A 25,466-nucleotide genomic window follows, 5' to 3' on the forward strand; every position below is an offset into this window, starting at 1 on the left:
CTATTGGCCAACTTTGCCAGGTAACTGGCTCCGACTATTGGCCAACTTTGCCAGGTAACTGGCTCCGACTATTGAATTGGAACCCCGACTATTGGCCAACTTTGTCAGGTAACTGGCTCCGACTATTGGCCAACTTTGCCAGGTAACTGGCTCCGACTATTGGCCAACTTTGTCAGGTAACTGGCTCCGACTATTGGCCAACTTTGTCAGGTAACTGGCTCCAACTATTGGCCAACTTTGTCAGGTAACTGGCTCCGACTATTGGCCCACTTTGTCAGGTAACTGCATGGCTCTGATTATTGGTTCACTTAGTCCGGTAAATGCCTTGACTAATTTTTCCACTTTGTAAGGTGACTGACTTCGAATTCTGACCCATTTTGTCAGGTAACTGTCTTTGACTGATTTGTCCACCTTGTCTGGTAACTGTCTTTGACTGATTTGTCCACTTTGTCAGGTAACTGTCTTTGACTAATTTGTCCACTTTGTCAGGTAACTGTCTTTGACTGATTTGTCCACTTTGTCAGGTAACTGTCTTTGACTAATTTGTCCACTTTGTCAGGTAACTGTCTTTGACTAATTTGTCCACTTTGTCAGGTAACTGTCTTTGACTGATTTGTCCACTTTGTCAGGTAACTGTCTTTGACTAATTTGTCCACTTTGTCAGGTAACTGTCTTTGACTTACTCTTAGTAATTCCATGGTCCTTTTAAATGTCTCATTAGATGATGACTCTGAATTTGCCAGCTTTTGAAATCCTTGGTCACTTTTGTCCATTGTGACTCAGACCAAGTCATTAATTCGTGTTTCAGCTATAGAATCTTGTGAAATTACTGACATATCAGAGGAATAAGTAGAAAGGCGATACTATGGGACAGTTAAAGACAAACTGGCACTTCATGGTGATTTATCAAAAACCTCATAAGCTCTCAATCAGTCATATTTTGTACAGGGCCCTCTGTAGTATAAACAGCTATTTTCCGATTACAGATGACATATGTAATTAATCTTTGATTAATGTGATCCTGAGGTATAATTCTGGCCACACAGGGTCATAACTGAGAATTTTATTAGGGAGTCACAACCTGTGGCCAGACCGTGGTGCCATAATGATGATTTTCCTGTTGTGAAAAAGTAATTATATTTGTCTCCTGCCTAGGGTAATTTTGCTGTAAGCTGTATGATATACTGTTTATTTTGCCTATTATTGGAGCTAACTTACTCAGTCATAATAAAGACCTGGCTTTTCAGACATAAGAGGATTTGATTACATTTGATTACTGTCTCGCTGTAAACAAATTATCCTTGTATTTATCTCCCCGTCAGTGAAACAAGTGTATAATTTTATTATGTACATGCCTATCAAGTCACACCAGAGTTCGTAAGGTCATTTAATTCCAAAAATTTCATAATTTCATGAAAATCTACAGACTCTTGTCTTGAAAGAACATCACTGAACAGGTTGGCCCTCTTTTTGGCAAAATCCCCTTTTTTCTATACTGTCCACTATTCTAGCAAAACAGTATTTAAACTCTGACCTTGGTCCGTATGAAATGTAAATGAACTAGTACTTAATACAGACCAATCAAAAGCCAATTAATTACTGTGATAGAAATTCTAAGATCCCCAATGTTGACTGAAAAAAGGAAAAAGGAGAAGTTTTAACTTAAGATGATAATGCTATTGATTAAGTCTTTATGAGCCTCATGCTGCATCTTAGCTGTGGCGGTCCAAACACCCCCTCCCCCTCCCGAGGCCGACACGATTGTCACAGAAAAAAGAGAAACAGGTGAAATTGAGCCTGATTGATAGAAAACTTAGAGGAAATAGGATTAGGCTTGAAAATCAATGGAATTAAAGAAACTAACACCAGACAGTTGTCGTCAATAGCCCACTCGTGATTATAATGGTCAGCTTAAACTGGACAGTGCACACCTGGGGAAAGTGACCATTATGTACATCAAAAACATCTGCTTATCTCTGATCATTGGGCACAGCGGTAAAGTAGTCCAAGCCACAGGCATAGGATATTGATTCTTAATATTACTATATAAGGTTATTATGTCCAGTTTGGATCTGGACGTTGGCCAAAATCTGATATTATCTGTGGTCATCCATGCCTGGGACTGACCACAATAAACATCAACACACTACGTTTCATTACTAGGTGAAATCTGAATGTTTTTATTATCAACAATTGTGATGTTGGAAAAGACAAGGGATGATGGTAGCTGTCAGGTATTAGAGAGTTCATTCAGGGGACACCCAGACAAGATGTTAAAGAATATACCCTCTAACCAAAATTAGATAGGATGTTATAGAATATCCTCTAACTAAAATTGATTTCTGTACAGCACCAATGTATGTCCTTAAACCCAAATTGATTTCTGATAAGCAAGAAATCGGGACTTGGAAAAATAACCAGATTATTTTTTAATAAGTTAAGCCAAAGATGTTACAGTCATTCGTCTGTAATGCTAAAACAATATTTCTTCTGTTTGACCTGTCAATAAAGACCATTGTAATGTGACAGTAAACCAATGTTTGTTATAGTCAGGTCTTTTTTATGTAGAAAGTAAACAGGTCATGACATTTGTTGACAGGTAACCAGATTCCAAATCAAGTTTTTGTAAAAAAAAAAAAAAAAAAATTAAGCATACCTGGTAAATAAAAGAATCTATAGTGACAGAGAGGTGGTGCTATTCCAAAATAGGCCAAACTGTAGTTACTGGTAGGGTGATCTTTAGGGCAGGTTTGACTACAGTTGTAGACATTTGGTAGATATAGACAGGTGGTTTTTAAGGCAGGTTCGACTTGTTATAGACAGGTGGTCTTTAAGACAGGTGGTCTTTAAGACAGGTGTGTCTAGTTATAGACAGGTGGTCTTTAAAACATGTTCGACTAGTTATAGACAGGTGGTCTTTAAGACATGTTCGACTAGTTATAGACAGGTGGTCTTTAAGACAGGTGTGTCTAGTTATAGACAGGTGGTCTTTAAGACTTGTCTGACTATTTATAGACATTTGGTAGATGTAGACAGGTGGTCTTTAAGACATTTGTGTCTAGTTATAGACAGGTGGTCTTTAAGACTTGTCTGACTATTTATAGACATTTGGTAGATATAGACAGGTGGTCTTTAAGACAGGTGTGTCTAGTTATAGACGGATGGTCTTTAAGACTTGTCTGACTATTTATAGACATTTGGTAGATATAGACAGGTGGTCTTTAAGACAGGTGTGTCTAGTTATAGACGGATGGTCTTTAAGACAGGTCTGACTATTTATAGACATTTGGTAGATATAGACAGGTGGTCTTTAAGAAAGGTCTGACTAATTATAGACAGGTGGTCTTTAAAAAGGTCTGCATGACTAGTTATGGAGATATGGTTTTAAGGCATGTTGAACCAGGTATAGACAGGTGGTTTATTTGACAGGGCTGACTGTATATTTATACACAGGTAGTTGCTATGGACAGGTAAGACAGATTTCACATTGTAGACAAGTGTAAGGTAGCTTACAGGTGACACCTAAGTATATACAGGTGCAGGTCTTTAAGACCAGTTTACTAGCTTTAGACAGGTGGTAGATATAGACAGGTTTAATTTGTATACCCTGTTAATATCAGGGGGGGGGGGGGGGGGGGGGATATATTTCATTCAGTTGGCCCCACACTTCCTATCCTACATCAACCCTCCATGGCTTTTGATTCAGTGGAAGAGATGCTATATAATATATATCATAGAAACTATTAATTTACATACAATGGTGCTTGAAAAACACGACCATCGTCACACCATCGGTATGTGACTGTCCTTAGGCAGGGAATCGGGACTAATTCAGTCCACGGGGCACTGTGCTGTCAAGGATTTGGACAAACTGGTTAAAATTCATGAGTGTATCTACACTAACAACATGTATGGTGATGTATAATGTATGGTAGAGTAATGGCTTCCAGCTCGGGGACCTGAGTATATATCAGTGTTGGATATGTAAATGGAATTAAACATGCATATTGCAGTATATATAGAGTAGAATTAGGGAAGTTTGTTTACTGAAATTCCTGGTACAACTGATGGCTACCTCAGTGGTTGGTTGGGTGGTGGTTTGTGACATCTCCTATCATATTGTCAAAGACTTGTGCTCAGTTGAAGTAAGAAGGTCAGTGGTCAGTTCTGCCGTGGTCTGAATCTGCTCTCTCTGGTGTGTTTTTACCATTTCCATACGTATGGCCACAGAGTCAAACGACTCCCCGGGACAGACATGAGTGTGGCATAGTGGTCCTTCTTGGTCCGGTGTTGAACTCCATATGGTCACCTCAATGACTGAACACAATAAGAACACACAGCAGCATAGGACAGTGACCAATGATCTCATCTCCGATCCATGAGAAACATAAACCGCCCCATTTAGGAATTGCAAACACCACCTTGGATGTATTGCCTGATGTTTAGGTACCAACTGAGATTTGTCAACACACACTTTCTCTTTAAGGGGAGAAGCAGTGTAGTGTACAGAAGCATAATAGAAGAAACATTAATTGTAGACAAAATGAAGGAATCTGAGCAGCGTCATTGTCTTTTGCAGTAACGGTTATAGCTCTAAACATGTTGTTGACTAATTGCTATACCCCTTTTATAGTACTTAAGTGAAACTTTTAAGACTAGACACTAACATTTGACCCATGCACCTTTTTTGCCCCATTTATACTCGTAACAACTTTTCTTCGATTTGCCCCACATACAGAAATCCGTGCCTGAGCCGGAGATCCATGTTTGCCCAATCCATCATTTATGTAGTGTTACATGGTCTACACCTGTATGGTGACTTTGATGTAAATATCTATCATATTTCTGTTTGTATGGACTGTGGTCTAGTAAATAAAACACCTACAAATTTATAGTACTTTAATGATTCTTGAACTCAGTGATTTCTCACCTTAGTTTATCACCGAACTTGAGGAAGACATCTTAGAAAGAATTTTTTTTTTTAAGTTTTTAAAAAATGAGTTGATCAATTGACTTTTTTACTATTTACCACCTCAATTATAAGATTTGTCTAGTGGAGCCAAAACATGTATCAATTTAGTTACAATTTGTACAGGAGTCATATATATATTCTTGTTTATGTTTTGCCCTTGGTTAAAGAATTTTTAGTTTGAATTATCGTTTCGCTGTTATGTCAGTATTCATTGATATTTTCACAACTTGGTGTAATTATGATTATAGTGTAGCCAGACAGACCTGTCAATTCTATTATAATTTCATATCCTAGTGTACAAATGCATTATACTGGTCATTTGTCTGATGATCATGAGGGTTATACTGAAATATCATGCATAAAACCCAACACTGGTCATGACATACAAAAATCTATTCTCTTAGAGAAAGATGGTTAATCACTTATCAGGCTTAGCATAGGATGCTGTCTATGACCTCTTGTTGAACACAGTACTGTGTCCGAGTTTGTGAATAAATCTTGAGACCTAGGATGGAATGCAGTACTGGTGCTAGACAGTTGTACATAAGGACCATGTTCAGGACATGATATACATGACAGGTCTGACAGGTGACAAGTCTCTCTCATCAGTGACAATTGTCTGTATTACGGGCGAGGGCCACACCCAAACCAGAGTACATGGTAAACACACATGTAAGAATGGTCATAATTAGCACTCTACCTGGACAGAAACAGGCATATATCACATGCTTACCTTACCTACCACACACAGGTACATAAATAACCCACCTGTGAATATATAACCTCACATATAGACTCACCTGTACCTGTCAGGGCATATGACTCAATATTTTTGTACAGTTGATATATACATTGTATAGTTTTAATACAAGAAATGGATATTTTAAAAACAATCATTCAGATTATTTTAATATCAGTTCTAATTAGTTCAGAGTATTAAAAACCAATCATTATTGATGCCTTTTTGGTATTTGGTTTCCATGGTCCAAGCCTTAATATTGGGTTTCCATGGTCCAAGCCTTAATATTTGGTTTCCATGGTCCAAGCCTTAATATTGGGTTTCCATGGTCCATGCTAATATTGGGTTTCCATGGTCCAAGCCTTTGATATTTGGTTTCTGTGATCCAAGCCTTTCATATTTGGTTCATGGTCCAAGACTTGGTAGTGGTTTTCCATAGTCCAAGCCTTTGATATTTGGTTTCCATGGTCCAAGCCTTTGATATTGGGTTTCCATGGTCCAAGCCTTTGATATTTGGTTTCCATGGTCCAAGCCTTTGATATTGGGTTTCCATGGTCCAAGCCTTTGATATTTGGTTTCCATGGTCCAAGCCTTTGATATTGGGTTTCCATGGTTCAAGCCTTCGATATTGGGTTTCCATGGTCCAAGCTTTGGTAGTGCCAGGTTTCCATGGTTCAAGCCTTCGATATTGGGTTTCCATGGTCCAAGCCTTGGTAGTGGGTTTCCATGGTTCAAGCCTTTGATATTGGGTTCCCATGGTCAAAGCAAGCCCTTGATATTGGGTTTCCATGGTCCATGCCTTGATATTCCTGGGGTTTCCACATGGTCCAAGCCTTTGATATCAGGTCTCCATGGTCCAAGACTCTGATATTTGGTCCTTAATTCAGGCCTATCATAATGGGTTTTTTTTTAGTCAAGCTTAAGTCAATGATATTTGGTTTCTTTAGTCAAGGGTTTGGTGCACTTGAGACCTCTGATATTGGGTTTCCTGAAGTTGAATGAGCATTGATAGCTGTATTTTACACTTAATGGTTATACCTAATGGCTGCTTGTCTTGCTGTCAGGTAGAAAAAGGTGTAGTAGTAATTACATTATCTGTATACTTATAAAAGAAGTGAAATTAGGTCTGATAAAATATCAAAATCATATTGAAAAGTATTTGAAACATGACCTTTGAAAACAATCTCCTTTTTTCTGTTTTTCAGGAGTAAGCTATGTCCAGTGTAAAGAGTACAAAGGATCGCCAGTAAAACAGAAGGTTAGTACACTACTTTATAGCATCTATCATGGACACTTAAACATGCATCTGTACCATCATAACAGGGAGAAAACATGCACCATTGTGTGACTGTGACAGAAAACATGCATCATTGTGTGACCGTGACAGAAAACATGCACCATTGTATGACTGTGACAGAAAGCATGCACCATTGCATGACCGTGACAGAAAACATGCACCATTGTGTGACCGTGACAGAAAACATGCACCATTGTGTGACCGTGACAGAAAACATGCACCATTGTGTGACTGTGACAGAAAACATGCACCATTGTGGGACTATGACAGAAAACATGCACCATTGTGTGACTGTGACAGAAAACATGCACCATTGTGGGACTATGACAGAAAACATGCACCAAAATGTGACCGTGACAGAAAACATGCACCATTGTGGGACTATGACAAAAAACATGCTCCATTGTGTGACCGTGACAGAAAACATGCACCATTGTGGGACTATGACAAAAAACATGCTCCATTGTGTGACCGTGACAGAAAACATGCACCATTGTGTGACCGTGACAGAAAACATGCACCATTGTATGACTGTGACAGAAAGCATGCACCATTGCATGACCGTGACAGAAAACATGCACCATTGTGTGACCGTGACAGAAAACATGCACCATTGTGTGACTGTGACAGAAACATGCACCATTGTGTGACCATGACAGAAAGCGTGCACCAAAATGTGACCGTGACAGAAAACATGCACCATTATATGACTGTGACAGAAAACATGCACCATTGTGTGACCGTGACAGAAAGCGTGCACCAAAATGTGACTGTGACAGAAAACATGCACCATTATATGACTGTGACAGAAACATGCACCATTGTGTGACCGTGACAGAAAACATGCACCATTGTGTGACCGTGACAGAAAACATGCACCATTGTGCGACTGTGACAGAAAACATGCACCATTGTGTCACAGCTACAGAAAGCATGCACCATCATGTCACAGAAGAAAATGCAGGTGTATAAACTCTGTAGTGGTGTGTGTTGTGTAACATTCCTACCTGTCTGTTCTGCACCACATAAATGTCACAATATAACCGTAAAAGTCACACACAGGTATTTACTGAACAAGTTACGTATTCATGGGAAGGTCTCATACAACCTTGTCCATTTTTCTCTAAAGATTTATAATATTGTTGTTTTTTTATTTAAGTATCTTCACAGATGTCCTTACAAACATTTTAATATCGCATACTTTAAAACACTATTCACTCTTCTGAATGACAATCATCCTATCTACACCTTGAGGTATGCCATTGAATATACTCTCTGATCATTAAAATGCAAATGTGGTTTTATATGTCCCATTTATTGTATGTTAAATCATACAGTTCGTGCTACATATAAAATTAATTGAGCAGACATTTATAATTGAAAATATGAAAACATATATGCTTTGATATCAATATATTTTTTTTTATTTTGAGAAGAAAACTTTTCTACGGATTTCTATTTCATTGCTTAATAGAACAAACATGGCTGCAGTTACACTGTTTTCCAACTCCAGGGTTTATGTAGAATTATACTGTACACATATCTGTGTGGGCTTCATAGATGATAGTCCTGTCACAGACGGACATATTTATTGGGCAAATTTGTAACTTACACCTACGAGGTAGATACATGTACTGGAAAGAAGTAGAACACGATAGTATAAATACTATTGTCTCCTTAGCCAACATCTTATTCAGATTCATTGAGAAGCTTAAAACGTACAGCTTTTGTTATCTAAAGATCTTAAATGTCTCGCTGAAATGTGTTTTTTTTATTATGATATTGAATGCGTCCTAGTGTAGAGTTTTATAGAGCGTTTTGTGTGTTTTATTTTCACCTGAGGTTAATTTAATACATGCATACCTGTAACATAAACACCTTATAAGATTTTTCAAATGGCGTCGGTCCGTCTGCTCATTAATTTGTCCATTAAACAATTATCTACTGTTTTGCAGGCTGTAAATTACTGGGTAATTACTCGGTGAATTTTGATGAAATTTCATATACATGTACTTTTTTCTTGCATCAAGTTTTGAAGCCAAAACTAAATCCATGGTCATATACATTTCCAAATACACTTTATGTCAATGTTACTTTTTTATGACAACACCTTACCCCTCTCCCTACTACCTGCCAAAAAATCTTAAATTTTAAGAATTCTGCTTGGTAAATTTCTATTTTTAATGTAAAGGAATCTTCATAGCTGTTTTTTTCTCTCATAATTCCCTTGACCTGAGTTGAATTTCGAAGTCATACTTTAGAAATGTAATAGATCACCATCCTTATTTTTTGAAAAATAACATTAAAAAACTCACTAAATCAAACACTTAACTGATTCTGATGAGACTCATTCATACAATTAGTCCATTTGTGATACCCTTGTCATATATTTTTAACTGAATTCAGAAGTTCTTCGTTTTTGTAAATGAGAGAAAAGGATTATATCTCGATAAAGTTTGCATTGCAATCCTGACTCCTCCTGATTTTATCAATGGTGTTAGTTTCACAGGAATTCTTGAGTAAGCAAAGTTTTTTTGTAGTCTTTCCTAAGCTTTGGGTGTGTAAGGGGATTCACAGGGAGTATGGTACACTGGTCCTAACAACATTATACCAGGTCACTTTTTATCGCCTGGTCTTTATACACAGGTAAAGGTTTTGTCCGGACTTTTCCTGTGAAAACTAACAACAGTGTCTATAACTTCACGACCAAACAATATATATAACTGACTTTACGATCTGAGTGTTATTCGACGGCCTTTGTCAGATCTGACAATTCAGATGGCAAATAAAAAAAAACACGTCCAGTATAGACTTTATAATATGGGGTGATTGCCCACGTAACTCTCTTACCAAGAATTTACGGCAGCTTTACGTCATGAGAAAAGTCGGAAAATTGCATGATCATACTGGTACATATTTGTCATAATTCCGGTTTACGATCAAGATCAGAAGATAGAAAAACTGTATTTATTATGCCAATACACTTGGATGCTTCACAGATACCGGCTAAATCTGGTTATGTAAATTCTATATGGGAAAACTATACCCTTATTCTTTTGTGAAGTCTTTCATTTCTAATTCAATTAAAATAAAACCTGTTCAACAAGACTCATTGCAAGGTATAACTCATTATCTTGTGTATAGGTGTAGATTTCAGGTAAATCTTAAAATACAATAACAAAACGTGGGTTTGGCTATTGTTAAATGTCAGCTATTCCAAATAAGGGCTCAAATTCAAATAAATGTTTTGAATTTGTTACAATATCTGTTAATTATGCTGTTGCTGTTTGTTATATGTATAGATAGATAGATATAAATGTGACCTAGAATGTTAAATTAATATACATGTAACATGGAGGCAGCAGAGTTGATAATTGATTACATGTTAGCAATTCTAGAATTGTGACAATAATCATGAACGGCAAAATATGATAGAATTATCTCGTATCAACAGTTGTTTGTGGCCAGCTAACGTTCAAGCTACAGTAACTACGTATACCCTGCAGGCTTGACAGTCCGCCATGATGTCGACTCGGATAGTTCGAACGTTCGTCATTTTAACGATTTAGACTCGGATAGTTCGAACTTAGGTTTAATTTCTCAGCATATAATTTCGAACAGTTCGAATAGGACCGACAATATTTATTTAATTTTGTTCGAACTAACCGGAGGTTTACCGTACTTGATTTCATTTTATGTCACATTACTTATAGGTAATGTTAGATTTCTGTTAATGTAATGTTTAATGATAAACTACCAAATTTCAGGCTCTAATGTTAAATTTCTGTTAATGCAATGTTTAATTAAACAATCAAATATCTATAATTTAGAATTTCTATTAATAGAATGTTTATTAATTCCAAATTTCAGGCTACAATGTTCAATTTCTGTTAATGTAATGTACGTTATATAATAAACTACCAATTTTCAGGCCAGCTATAATGTTTAATTTCTGTTAATATAATGCTTAAATAATGAACCACCATCTCTGCCTATAAAATTACATTTCTGTGAATGTATAAAATACAGTATAATTTAGCTGATTTTCTATGATATAATTTTACCTTTACCCTTTCAAGTTACCCATAATTCCACATTCCTACAGTTAATCACTGTGTCACAAACTTACTTCACAGAGTAATATATATAAGTACTACATCTAATATTCTATGTAAACATTTTCCAGTTGCCGCAGACAAATGGAGGGAAGGACAAGAAAACCTGGGCGTCCCTGCCTATGGGGGACATACCTGGCCTACAGAGGAATGGGTCTGTTGGCTCACTGGATGATGGACTCATGTCAATGGTACGGTTAAATGTCATTGTGTAAAGACTAAGACAAACCAACATAAAAATGTGTGTTGAGGGAAACATCAAATTGGTTGTTCAATAGTATATTTATTTGTTGGGTTTATCGCCCAATGAACAACCAGTCATTTTGAGGTAGAGTCTCCTTGTAGTAGATGGTGGCTACCTCACTGAACAACATATGGGAGGCCTGTTGCATGCCATCTAGACCAATTGGGGTAAAGTGTCTTCCCCAAGGATACAGGAGATAGGGTGTCTTCTCATCTGTTTGTCCCTCTGTTTGTCCATCTGTCTGTCCATCTCCATCAGTCCGTCTCTTTACACTCTCTAAATAGTGTGCAAAGAGTTCAAAAAATAGTTTTTGTTCACATTATCAGTATTAAAAGCAGTTATGAATATTTTACTTCATTTGATAAGAATGTGATAAGAATCATGCATCATTATGTGAGAAATATGAATATTTCAATAAAGCGTGGACAGTTTATCGGTATATGATAAAGAAGGCAAATCTGTTTTTATTTTTATCTCGTTTGCTGTTTGCAGGTTTATTATAATTTTCATTTCAATTTACACATCTGTGTGATGAAATATAGCACAGATCTACATGTATATATTTAGTCAACATGATAATGAAAACAAAGACCGTCCAGACTCTTTTGTTTCAGTACCTATAGTTTGGTGTGCATCAAGTGAAAATTACATTTCTTTCTAAATTAATTTCACATAGGTTCTCACTTTAGAATATTGAAAATCAAATAATTAAGAATCAATTCAAGACACCATATTTTACGAGAAAACATTTTTTGGTTGAACTTTTTAAAAATTGGGTCAACCTTTATCGACCTGTTCAACTAGTCCGTTCCTATCTACTCAATTACTATTATGCTTGTCCAATCAGGTGATAGAAATTTAACTCGATTTTCTAGCAGAATGATCACTTTCTGTCCCCACAAAGCGTTGAGCATGTCAGTTGAGATTTGTAAAACAGTTAATGTCTGGAAGTCCATGGTATGTGCTTGGTGCGACTGGGCAATTTAAAGTGACTCGGTGCAAATATTTGTGTTTAAACCCTAATCTGATGGCCATGAAAAGGGCGAACTTTACATACGAAAATCTCTGGTATCCTAAAGTTGGCTCAGTAAGTCATTAGTAAATCTCTGGTATCCTAAAGTTGGCTCAGTAAGTCATTAGTAAAATTCTGGTATCCTTAACTAGGCTCAGTAAGTCATAAGTAAAATTCTGGTATCCTTAACTAGGCTCAGTAAGTCATAAGTAAAATTCTGGTATCATTAACTGGGCTCAGTAAGTCATTAGTAAAACTCCAATATCCTTAACTAGGCTCAGTAAGTCATAAGTAAAACTTTGATATCCTTAACTGGGCTCAGTATTAGTCATAAGTAAAACTCTGGTATCCTTAACTTAAGGCTCAGTAAGTCATAAGTAAAATTCTGGTATCATTAACTGGGCTCAGTAAGTCATTAGTAAAACTCCAATATCCTTAACTAGGCTCAGTAAGTCATAAGTAAAACTTTGATATCCTTAACTGGGCTCAGTAAGTGTTAAGTAAAACTCTGGTATCTATAACTAGGCTCAGTAAGTCATTAGTAAAACTCTGGTATCCTTAACTAGGCTCAGTAAGTCATAAGTAAAGCTCTGGTATCCTTAACTAGACTCAGTAAGTCATAAGTAAAGCTCTGGTATCCTTAACTAGGCTCAATAAGTCATAAGTAAAACTCTGGTGTCATTAACTGGGCTTAGTAAGTCATTAGTAAAATTCTGGTATCATTAACTAGGCTCAGTAAGTAGTAAGTAAAACTTTGATATCCTTAACTGGGCTCAGTAAGTCACAAGTAAAGCTCTGGTATCCTTAACTAGGCTCAGTAAGTGTTAAGTAAAACTCTGGTATCCTTAACTATAGGCTCAGTAAGTCATAAGTAAAATTTTGTTAATAAGAAATTATGGATATGAAGAAGTTTAATATTGGGAATGGTGAAAACAGAAAAACTCTACCAGATCATGAACTCGACAAAAGTTGCTTTTCTTACTGATAGAGAAATATATTGTGCACACATGTCATAGTGTAAAATAGCCAATGACACAAGTACAGTAAATAGATATTAATTGCTGGGTCATTTTGTGGTCAAGCTAAAGGATGGTCACTGTATATAAGGCTTGGTCAGTGGTCAGTGGTCAGTTTGAAATACCAGGCCAAGTCGGTGTGCTATACAATAGGTCTTTGGCAGAGATTGATAGCCATTGACCTTATTCTGTACGAGTGTTTTCTTTAACTAAGTAATGTTTTCACCTGTAAATATCAAACACCAATTTATCAAACTACCAATTTAATATTAGAAAGTTGCTTGTATATTTATACATGTGCTTAATAATTGTAAAATATAGTGTATATTTGTATCATGACAAAGAAGTTTATATGTTAAATATGATATACATATATCATACCTATACAGGTGTGGGAGGATAGATGTGGGAGGACATCTCACGAGTACCTGTATTACAGGACAGGTGTGACACTGGGACGCTCCCAGAAAGTGTCAAATACCAGTATCTGAGATCTAGAGATAATTTTAAGCAACGAAAGACAATAAAAAATTTTTAATATTAACAAAACATGATATGGTGAAATCTTTAGAATTATACCCCACCTTCATTTAAGATTTATGTTTGACAAATAAAAAATAAATTCTTTTCCTTATACTTTTAAGCTAAACCTGAGGATGAAAAACTACCTTTATATACTCCTGAAGTAAATGGCCTGTGATATATTTGATCTTAGTGATAATTTAAAAACCGTGAGGATGTACACATTATATATAGATCTCTGTGTATAATTAGTAATTACTTTGTAAGAGATATATTCAGGTTACTATACACAAAAATTTAAAAACAGGAAATACCTGTTCACCAAAGTCTATTTTATGTTAATTTATCCAGTGTACACCTGTTATATGACTGTAAAACCGCAGGTAAATCATAGCAATTATCTTATGATTAATAATCCCTGTGTGAAAGGTCAGGTAAATTAAAATCGTTGAATGACTGAACCAGATTTGTTTTTCTTTTTTGACTTAATATCATTTAATACACAGGTACACAAAACTGTTTGTCATTATTTTTATCTTTTCTGGGATTTATAGATTTGACATTTTAAATAGTTGACTCAGACTCATCAATTCATAGAATTTTTTTAAAATGTGAAACAAAAACCAGCATTTTTGTGTTTCAAAATTAAAACTTCAACTTGTAGTAGTGATAATTATGATGGTTGCCCTTAGTTTATGATGATGATGATGATGATGATGATGATGATGATGATGATGATGATGACAAAATGTTGTGTATTGTTATGGTTATGCTCATGTGTTGAATTGAAAAATAAAAAATAAATACAAAATAAAAAAAATTAAAAAAAACTTCAACCTGTTATATTGGTAAGTAATGATTGCTTCGGTGGCGAAGTGGGAAATTCCTTTTCATTTAGGTGGCAGTCATTTCTGCAATCCTACATGAAAATGTATGTGATCACCTGCACCACCATGTCGGGTTTCTCTACATACTCTTGTTTTATCCCTTCAGTCACTTCCATATAGGACAAAAAAGTAGTAATATTAGTTGATATAACTTGTTTCACAATTGTTGTAAAATATATAATTTTATCTTTTATATATAATGATGTATATTTTTTGCTTGATCGCAGGACCCCGAAGTGACCAGTGTTTGGTTACAGAGCCAGGATTTCATTGGGTTAGGATTTAACATAGCGGGCAGTATGAGGGACGGAATCTTCGTCAGTCAAGTCCATAACAGAGGCCCAGCCATAGAGTCAGGGAAATTTAAAGTTGGTAAGTGACATGCCCAAATAAGGTAAATTCTATTGGTACCAGCTTCAGGATCGCATACATGTCAACCCTCCAAGGTATTTTAAAGACATCTGAATTCAAACATGGTTTGATCGTCATAATGGAGTCATCAAGGGCCACTAAAAACATATTAACACTCACCTCCCTCACAAATCAGTGCATTAATATGACTTAAAACTTGGTAAGAGAAAACCGTGGTCAGTAAATTGTTTACAAATGTTTAAATAATGATTCTATATCTGTACAAGTTACTCTGTTACATTAACATTCTGTTAATTTTTTTTGCCCTTCAGGAGACCGGATACGAAGTGTAACCATCTCATTTGATAACATGGTATTTGAGGATGCCCTGACTATCCTCAGTTACGCCTCTCCGTATCCTGTCAAGGTCACGCTACAGAAGGAGCAGCAACATCAGAAGAATCGCCGACTCAGCGATCACAGCACACGCCTGACTCACCCACTTTATCGCAGCCAATCAGTGGACACTTTACTTAAGATCAACAAACAGGCAAAAGTGACACCAAAAAGAAGTTTTAGTGAAATGAGATCGGAAACACGGGCAAATAATTCTCCTAAGAAAAATGTACTACATGTAAAACGAAATAGTGCGACAGAGGAAAACAAACCAAGTCAAATTCTCGCTACAGAGATTCCGCAAATCAAAGTAATTCCCGCCAAGAATATCAATTTAAACCAAGCTGTGGCCCCATCAGATGTGGTAGTTCATAAAGTGGATAATTTTAATGTCGAAGATGAAACGGAAAATGTGCAGTTAAGAAATAAAGATAATAAAAAGCTTACGCCAGCTGTTAAATTTGTTATGCAAGATAAGGCGTCAGATTCTTCATCCTTGGAGCCCGTATTACCAGCTAAAGATAGCACTGATACAGAGGCTGCACGCGACTTTGTGGAGGTATTTGATACGTTAAATGAAGAGGATAAGCTAGACATGCTTCGACTAAGTTACGAAGACCCAGACACTAGTGTTAATGAAAGCGTAGTGATACCGGCAAATGAGCCAGAGGTAGAGGAATCAGTGTCTAGCTTTGAAATAAAAACAGATTCTTCTGGATTAGATACTGATTATGTTAATATAGAGCTGAGGTCACCACCTCCCACGAAGCCAGAACGCAGGAAAAAGAAAAACTCAAATGAGGAAGGCAGCGAGCCTGGAACACCACAGTCAGACTTCAATGAAATTCCTCAGGAAATTTCGACAGATGACATCATACCCACTGTCTCTATGGTAGCAGAGTGTCAGCCAATCAACACACAGGAAATCTCTGAGGATTTCATTGTTGCCGAAAAACATGACCGAGATATCAGTTTTGGTTCTAAGGACTTCGAGTTATCTCCAGTCACGGTCAAGTCAGAGGAGGTGACCGCGATATCCTCCCCAAGTAAGCTTCCTCCGGATCTTGGACCTCCTCCTCCCTATTCCTCAGGAGGAGGGCGAAGACAGCGGTGGGGATTGTAGTCGCACTCTCGTGGATTACAGTCTGTCAGACATGGAAAGTACGTTGACACGACCTCGCAGTCCAGAGATTGTCATTGAAGAGGACACGATCATGCCCCAGTTTTTATCAAAAGAGCCACTCGAGTCGGTGATGCCTCGTCTGTTTTCACCAGCCGAGGACACTACAGACAGCTTGCAGACGACTCAACGCCACCTACAGGATTCGTCTAGTGACGATTCTGATGAACTAAGTACATCGGAAAACAAAGATTCTGTGGTTGAAATGGGAAAAGACTTGGACTTCAGTCTAAACATGACCTCTGACCCCAGCTTGTTTTCTACGCCGTTTCCGAAACGAAATACAAAGGAAACAGAAAGTGGTATGTCTTACGATATCTCCGTGCAGGAGTTAGATGCTATTGAGTCAGATAAGAAGAAAAGTTTGCATTCTTCTGGAGACCCTAAAGGGGGAATAGCCTATGTGATTAGGGACGATGTCGTGAGTGGTGTTCAGAGGACAATAAATTACGATCACAATACCGTGTCTAAATCAATGTCATATGCGGGGACAGAGCAATCGTCATTGGATCAGAAACAACGCACGGGTTCTCTGAAGGACATCAACAAAGGGTCCGAAGAGGAGGAGAGTGATCTCGATTGGTCAGGAAAAAGACTTGTTCGATCAGAATTATTTTCGGATATTCCCCAGAATGATTCTGTTAGTGATTGGACCGAACAAAAGCTCGACGATGAAGGGGAGAGTACTCTAGTGTTGCAGAGTACTTATCATGACAACAGTGTCACATCCTCTGAGGAAAATTTAAATGACATTGATAACCCAAGACTTATGAGGGCAAACATATTCAGGGCAAGAGAAAATCTTGCGAACTTGTCAGATAATTCTGATTCAATGATTCTTACTTCGGAATCCACCAGTCACAGTGAAAGTTCTACCCCTCCCCCTCCGTACACTACAGCAAACGGGGAAAACGATGTCGCTCTCTCCCCAGAAACAACACCTACCAAAACACCATTCAGCCTCAGTGATGTACAAAATGAACAGTCCATCAGTACCGACCTAGAGAACAATGAGGTCATCACAAACGTCATCTCGTCAAAGTTTGAAGTGTCCGGTAATGGTGGCTTTAACGTCGCTCTGAGTACCTCGCCCGAGCACGACACAGACTGCTAGCTACAGTGTTCATTGCAAAAAAATTACTACATTGTTACGGGTCAACATCACCGCTGCCCAACCATAAGTTCAAGGTCGATTTCATTGTTGTCTTAAGCTAAAGGTCAAGGTCATTGTTGTCTTAAGCTAACAACTCAAGACTACATGCAAATATTAACTCTTTCACTATAGGAGTATACTGGGATCAAGGTCAGTTTTACTGCTGCTGCCTAGGGGTCAAGGTCAGTGCTATTACAGCAGCGGTGAGGAGGTTTTATGTATGTGCTATTGCAGATGTTTTCGTGATCAGATTCAGCAAGTATGATGCATATTGTGTAGGAGTTGATTCTCTGTAGGTGTCAATGTCAGTGTTTGATACTCTGTAGAGGTCAATGTCAGTGTCTGATACTCTGTAGAGTTCAAGGTCAGTGTTTGATTATCTGTTGATGTCAAGGACATTGTTTCCTACTCTGGAAAGGTCAAAGACAGTGTTTGATACTCTGGAGGGGGTCAATGTCAGTGTTTGATGCTCTGTAGGTATCAAGGGCTGTGTTTGATACTCTGATGGGTCCAAGGTTAGTGTTTGATATGATGGAGAGGTCAAGGGCAGTGTTTGATACGATGGAGAGGTCAAAGTCAGTGTTTGACACTCTGTAGGAGACAAAGTCTCTCTTATGTTACAGTAACCATATAAGGTCAAGGTCAGTGTTTGATAATGCAAAGGTGCCAACATCACTGCAGGTATTGTTACTGGCTTACCCTGAGTCATCTTGGAAGTTCTTGATAGAATAAGTGTGTTCAGTGGATCCTGTAAATAGATATTCTACCTCTGTGATGTATTTAATTCCTCATATTTCTTAATACCAGAATAGTATCATTCAAGGTGTCATATGTATACTTAACATTCCGTCATCAGCTGTGTGGGAGGAGGAGGAGCTTTTAATCTACTCTGGTATTCACTGCCATATGTGTCCATTAATCACCGTAAACTTGGTGACATGTCCTAAACTATAATTAATGACAGTAGTTGTGGGCTTCAATAGGGCTGATCTGTGTAACTCGTACAACCATTTATCTATACATAGTAATGTCTCCAGGTATGGTTCAAACAAAATCTGAAATGTTGGTGAAAATAACCATCATTTGAATTCATATTGTTCATTTCATTTCATTTAGAGAACTTTTTGATATGATATCCCATCAGTTGATGAATGAAGATTTACTCTGATTCATTGTTTCATGAACATTGGCTTTACACATTATGTCAGATTTACATGTATCTTTTTTGCCAAATCTTGTAAAATGTCTGGGGTTTTCCTGCTGCAACACTTACTGCTGTGTGTATGAAACAAACTTGTATATACAATGTATATCTTCAATTTGACATTCATCAGATATTTTTTATTGTATATGCAACATCAGGAAGATGAGCATTGATGGTAGATTACAGCATTAGCAGTATATATATATATTTATACCATAGTAACTGTAGCATTATCCATCATTCCCGATAATATCACATGTCAGGTGAAAATGTGATATAATGCAAAATGATGACATTAACAGAAATACTGTGAAAATGATTTAATTTCAATATAAAGTTAAACATATGTTTATTTATCATACAATGACTGTTGTTTACACTGATGTCCTTTTTGTTTGTATACCATATTACCTCATGTAATATATATCCATTGTGACATCAATACACAAACAATGAACATGTCCGGAAGCTTTCTTTTTGAGCTCAGCCTCGCTTAAATAATTAATAACTTGTAAGACTTGTTTCATCAATATAGTTTTAAATAGAAACCTGTCACATGTGTAACTTCAGGTTTTTTTAAAAAAATTTTTTTCTAAATGGTCTATTGAAATATAACATGAACCATAAAACAACCAGTGTGTCAGTATATGTAGATATCAGAGTTGCCAGTCCAAGTTAAGAAACACTGAACAAATGCATACAAACTCATGTTTCTTAAAAAAGAAAAGTAATTTAGTACAATGTCTATTTGGCAATAAGCCTTTAATGTTTGACAATAAGGCTATGTTTTGTAATAAGTCTTTGGATGGCAGTAATCCTACTGTATGTTTGGTAATTAGCCTATAATTGGCAATAAGCCTATACTTGGCAATAAGCGTATATGTTTGACAACAAGTCTATGTTTGGCAATAAGCATATGTATGACAATAAGCATATGCTTGGTAATAAGCCTACACTTGGTAATAAGCATATGTTTGGTAATAAGCCTATACTTGGCAATAAGCATATGTTTGGTAATAAGTCTATACTTGGCAATAAGCATGTGTTTTGTAATAAGCCTATACTTGGCAATAAGCTTGTGTTTGGTAATAAGCCTATGCTTGGCAATAAGCCTGTGTTTGGCAATAAGCCTGTGATTGGTAATACGTCTGTGTTTGGTAATAAGCCTATGCTTGGCAATAAGCCTGTGCTTGGCAATAAGCCTATGTTTGGTAATAAGCCCAATACATGTCTATTGCAGTTCAATCAAAGTGCTAACAAAGACTATTTCTTTGTTCTTCAATAAGGCCTCCCCCTACTTTGTTCAATAAAAAATTCCTCAAAAATAAATTAAAATAATAATTTAATAGCATACTTATCTGCCAATAAGCCTATGCTTGGTAATAAGCAACTAATGTCTAATTTGCAGTTTATTTATATTTTCTTGTCCAGCCCTTCATCTGCACTGCCTATTTTCAGTCAAAGTTTGTATTTTCAATACCCCATCCTTTACCCACCCCTACCACTGCAACCCCTCAGGTTTATTACAGGATAAATACAATATGTTAAAACGTATGATAATTTATTACCTATTGAGTCAGACATTGAACTATTATGGTAAATAGTTTGTCAAAGGTTTTGTCTGTTTTCCAAAGTTTTGCTACCTCATTTTATTTCATATGAATCTGCAAGATTGTCCTCGGAATTGAAAATATTAAGAAATCAAGAGGTCAAGTGAAACCATATACAAACCTTAATCAGATTTTCTTTCTAACATTCCAAAGTTATTTGACAGGAGTTTGTTGTATCGGTATTTATTTATAATTCATAACACTGTGAAATTTAGTAATGCTCTGAAAAGCATTCTTGGAGAACTTGAAATGTTGTCAGCTAGACATCCAAAGTTAATGCAGACTGTGTGTGCTTTTAAAAAGAAATGTTTTAATAAGTGTACTCAAGGTCTGTAGTAGTATGAAAGGTTAAGAAAAATTATATTAAGTCATTATTAATCAAAAATAGAATGTTCACTGTTTTTCAAAAAAAAAAAAAAAAAATCTTTGTGGCAGTAAATATCTAAAAATATACATTTTGACTCAGGTTAAAACTGTTTTAGAAAAAAAAATGTCTTGGATACAATATTATGAAATTTTAGTATGAAACAGACAGTAAAATTGATAGTTTAACTGAAGGCCTAATTGTTATGATAGAAAACAAGACAAACTTTGTTTAATTTAGTTATACAAAGTAATGAGTAATTAATTTAACGGGATATTAAAGGTACCGCAGCAGATGGCTTGATTATTACACTGAAAACAGACATTGAAATTCAGTTGATCAGAATTGTCTCCTGGTGAAAATGTTTAAGAAATATTCTGTGTCAAATGCAATGATAGCTTTCTGAATTAAAGAATTGTAACGATTAAAATTTAGAATATTGTAAATATGTAAAATAAATTATTTTTTATTGAGAACAGGTTCCATGCGATGTACATACGTAATATCATTTTTTATTAACATTGTATCTATTTGTGTAGAAATGAATATATTCAAAATATATATGTACATGTAATTATAATACTTATATACAAAATTACTTGTATATAGCTTTTATCATATATGTTGACTTCATTTATATATGTACATGTATATATGTATTTATGTATGTCTATGCATTTTGTAAAAAAAAAAAAAAATCCATAATATTGGACAAATATGTATTTAAGTGCAATATAAAAGACACATTTTAATTGTTTACATTTAGGGCACAAAACACAATGGGACATACAACTATAATATCAAAACATCATGGTCAGTAGCTTCATCATGGTTAGAAGCCTCAATTCCTTTAAAATGATATAATGTCTTTCAGGCTGGACATCAGAATTCTGAGCGGTTCCTATGTATCTACTCTGTGAGTTTGCAGAGTATGCTGTGGTACTCGATCAGAGATCTTCAGAGAAAAATGGGATGCAAAAATCAGAATCGAAGGGCCAGAATGTAGGCCTCTGCACTAAAACATTATTTCATTTGTTTGATTAGTTTCTTTGAAACAAATTCTAATTTGTCAAATTGGTTGTGAATTTAAATTTAAGTAGCAGTTATTCATTTGTGGGTATTTTCAAAAAAATCATTTAATTGTCAGTGTAATTTGGTAGTTGTAGTATTGATGAAAACAGTTATCCTATTCATATCTTTATTATCAGAAATCAAATACTTTTGAATTCTGTTAAATTTCTACAACTGAAACAAGGACATAAAACAAAGCAAGTTTATATTGAACATATTTCCAGTAAGGTATATCAGATATTTTGGATGAAATTTGATATAATGGAAAGATTTTTTAAGATAAAAATTTATGTTGCACAATTTTGCAATTTCTTGCCATCTGAATATGCAACATTTAAAATGACAATCATAATTTCCAATTTGAAAGAAAATTCATGATGATTTAAAAAAAAGAGTACATGTATATTATGACAGAATGGAAACTGATACTTTGTCCTCACAGATCTTACAGAGTTACTTCCCTTAGTAAATTTCTTTTAATCCTTTCTAAAAAGCAATTTTCGAAAAAAAAAAAAAAAAATAAAAAATAAAAATGATAATATTTGTGTACAACCAGTATGTATCTTTAAATTATCATCAACAACAATTTTGTCTTGCATAACAAAACATAGGGAAACTTATTGATGGAAATATTAGTTAAATGAAGAGACCAAACCAATCAAATTTCTGATCAAAACAATTAAAATCTCATACCTGATCATTGTCAATTTGTCATTAATAAATGAAATTTGGTGCAAAATGATTGTTTTGATCAAAAGTATTAGTTTTGTTGGAGATATTGGGTCAAAATTTTACTTCTGTCGGAGAAAAGAAAAACCCATATATTTATATTTGCTAGGGCATGTCAAATTGTCCTAAATGCTGTGAGCATAATGTTTAAAACTGTACTAGTATAAGTTTAGTTATTTTGCAGATATACATGACAATGTTTTGTTGACAGGGTGCTGGGCATAGCCATGACGACATGAAAATGATTTAATCTTACCAGGGGGTATTTGTTTTCATAGATTTTTATTTCAATACTTCCATATTTAGTAGACCTAGAAGAATGAAGTAACACAGTTGACCATTACTAGGAATGATATCGTAATATAAGATAACAGATATACTTATTGTAAACACATTCCACTGATCAACTTATCAATTTCCAAATATAAAATAAACAATATTTTTTAATTTATATTCCAACGCATTGACATAGTGTATGGTATTTAAATATCATTTAATGATTTTATTATCCTTTAAATTGTATACAATTTTAACATGTTTTTTATTATAATCATTTTGAGCTGAACAAGCTCCGTATTTGTTATATTAAAACACATGGCATGTTTGCAGAAATCAAACTTTAATCAAATCAACATAATGTGTCATTTTGATCCACTTTATATAATGTGGGATGTCTCAAAACATGTATGTACTGTGGGACGTCTCAAAACATGTATGTACTGTGGGACGTCTCAAAACATGTATGTACTGTGGGACGTCTCAAGACATGTATGTACTGTGGGACGTCTCAGGACATGTATGTACTGTGGGACGTCTCAAAACATGTATGTACTGTGGGACGTCTCAAAACATGCATGTACTGTGGGACGTCACGGGATATATATTTACTATGGGACGTCTCAGGACACGTATGTACTGTGGGACGTCATGGGATATATATGTACTGTGGGACGTCTCAGGACATGTATGTACTGTGGGACGTCACGGGATATATATGTACTGTGGGACGTCTCAGGACATGTATGTACTGTGGGACGTCACGGGATATATATGTACTGTGGGACGTCTCAGGACATGTATGTTCTGTGGGACATCACGGGATATATATGTACTGTGGGACGTCACGGGATATGTATGTACTGTGGGACGTCTCGGGACATGTATGTACTGTGGGAAGTCTCGGAACCGTATGTACTGTGGGACGTCTCCGGACATGTATGTACTGTGGGACGTCTCAAAACATGTATGTTCTGTGGGACGTCTCAGGACATATATGTACTGTGGGACGTCTCAAAACATGTATGTACTGTGGGAGGTCACGGGATATATATGTACTGTGGGACGTCTCAAAACATGTATGTACTGTGGGACGTCACGGGATATATATTTACTGTGGGACGTCTCAGGACATGTATGTACTGTGGGACGTCTCGGGACATGTATGTACTGTAGGAAGTCTCGGAACCGTATGTACTGTGGGACGTCTCAGGACATGTATGTACTGTAGGACGTCTCAGGACATGTATGTACTGTGGGACATCTCAGGATATGTTTGTTCTGTGGGAAGTCTCGGAACCGTATGTACTGTGGGACGTCTCAGGATATGTATGTACTGTGGGACATCTCAGGACATGTATGTTCTGTGGGACATCTCAGGATATGTATGTCTTGTGGGACATCTCAGGATATGTATGTACTGTGGGACATCTCAGGATATGTATGTTCTGTGGGACATCTCAGGATATGTATGTCTTGTGGGACATCTCAGGATATGTATGTTCTGTGGGACGTCTCAGGATATGTACATTGTTTGTTACTGTGGGACGTTCTCATATGGGGAATGTTCTATGCTGTGGGACCCCGTCTCAGGGACATTGTATGTTCTGTGGGACATCTCAGGATATGTATGTTCTGTGGGACATCTCAGGATATGTATGTCTTGTGGGACATCTCAGGATATGTATGTACTGTGGGACATCTCAGGATATGTATGTTCTGTGGGACATCTCAGGATATGTATGTCTTGTGGGACATCTCAGGATATGTATGTTCTGTGGGACGTCTCAGGATATGTACATTGTTTGTACTGTGGGACGTCTCATATGGGGATGTGTCTATGCTGTGGGACCCCGTCTCAGGACATGTATGTCTTGTGGGACATCTCAGGATATGTTTGTTCTGTGGGACATCTCAGGATATGTATGTCTTGTGGGACATCTCAGGATATGTATGTTCTGTGGGACATCTCAGGATATGTATGTCTTGTGGGACATCTCAGGATATGTATGTACTGTGGGACGTCTCAGGACATGTATGTACTGTGGGACGTCTCAGGACATGTATGTACTGTGGGACGTCTCAGGACAAGTATGTACTGTGGGACATCTCAGGACATGTATGTACTGTGGGACATCTCAGGACAAGTATGTACTGTGGGACATCTCAGGACATGTATGTACTGTGGGACGTCTCAGGACACTATGTACTGTGGGACTTCTCAGAATGTTAGTACTATGATGAGCCAGTACTTAGGTTACTGACCTACTACACCATGGTGTAACACATACTCTGTATTATTACAAAATAAAGTCTATACTCAGGTTC

General features: G+C 36.4%; 3 protein-coding genes across 3 annotated transcripts in view; all 3 read left to right on the top strand.

The window, feature by feature from the left end:
* LOC117323364 overlaps positions 1-22,646 on the top strand; it is a 56,346-nt gene extending 33,700 nt beyond the window's left edge. The window contains exons 3-6 of the mRNA XM_033878541.1: positions 6,917-6,969; positions 11,195-11,314; positions 15,032-15,176; positions 15,488-22,646. Coding sequence (XP_033734432.1) covers positions 6,917-6,969; positions 11,195-11,314; positions 15,032-15,176; positions 15,488-16,674 — 1,505 coding nt within the window. The 3' untranslated portion in view covers positions 16,675-22,646. The remainder of the gene's footprint in view (positions 1-6,916; positions 6,970-11,194; positions 11,315-15,031; positions 15,177-15,487) is intronic.
* LOC117322615 (dentin sialophosphoprotein-like) lies at positions 16,706-17,845 on the top strand. Its single transcript, XM_033877553.1, has one exon. The coding sequence runs from the start codon at positions 16,706-16,708 to the stop codon at positions 17,843-17,845; it is 1,140 nt and encodes a 379-aa protein (XP_033733444.1).
* A 286-nt stretch (positions 22,647-22,932) lies between the features above and the next one.
* LOC117323365 lies at positions 22,933-25,466 on the top strand. The gene is made up of 2 exons (XM_033878542.1): positions 22,933-24,416; positions 24,743-25,466. The coding sequence occupies exons 1-2, from the start codon at positions 23,549-23,551 to the stop codon at positions 25,369-25,371; spliced, it is 1,497 nt and encodes a 498-aa protein (XP_033734433.1). The 5' UTR covers positions 22,933-23,548; the 3' UTR covers positions 25,372-25,466.

Source organism: Pecten maximus, chromosome 3 (genome assembly GCF_902652985.1).
Source record: "Pecten maximus chromosome 3, xPecMax1.1, whole genome shotgun sequence".
Classification (NCBI taxonomy): domain Eukaryota; kingdom Metazoa; phylum Mollusca; class Bivalvia; order Pectinida; family Pectinidae; genus Pecten; species Pecten maximus.

Bases quoted from the DNA above. Each gene is read 5' to 3' on its own strand.
- LOC117322615 (XM_033877553.1), top strand. From the start codon at position 16,706: ATGGAAAGTACGTTGACACGACCTCGCAGTCCAGAGATTGTCATTGAA.
- LOC117323365 (XM_033878542.1), top strand. From the start codon at position 23,549: ATGTACTGTGGGACGTCTCAAAACATGTATGTACTGTGGGACGTCTCA. The intron at 24,417-24,742 runs GTTCTGTGGGAA...GGGACATTGTAT, and splicing joins GGACATCTCAGGATATGTTT to GTTCTGTGGGACATCTCAGG.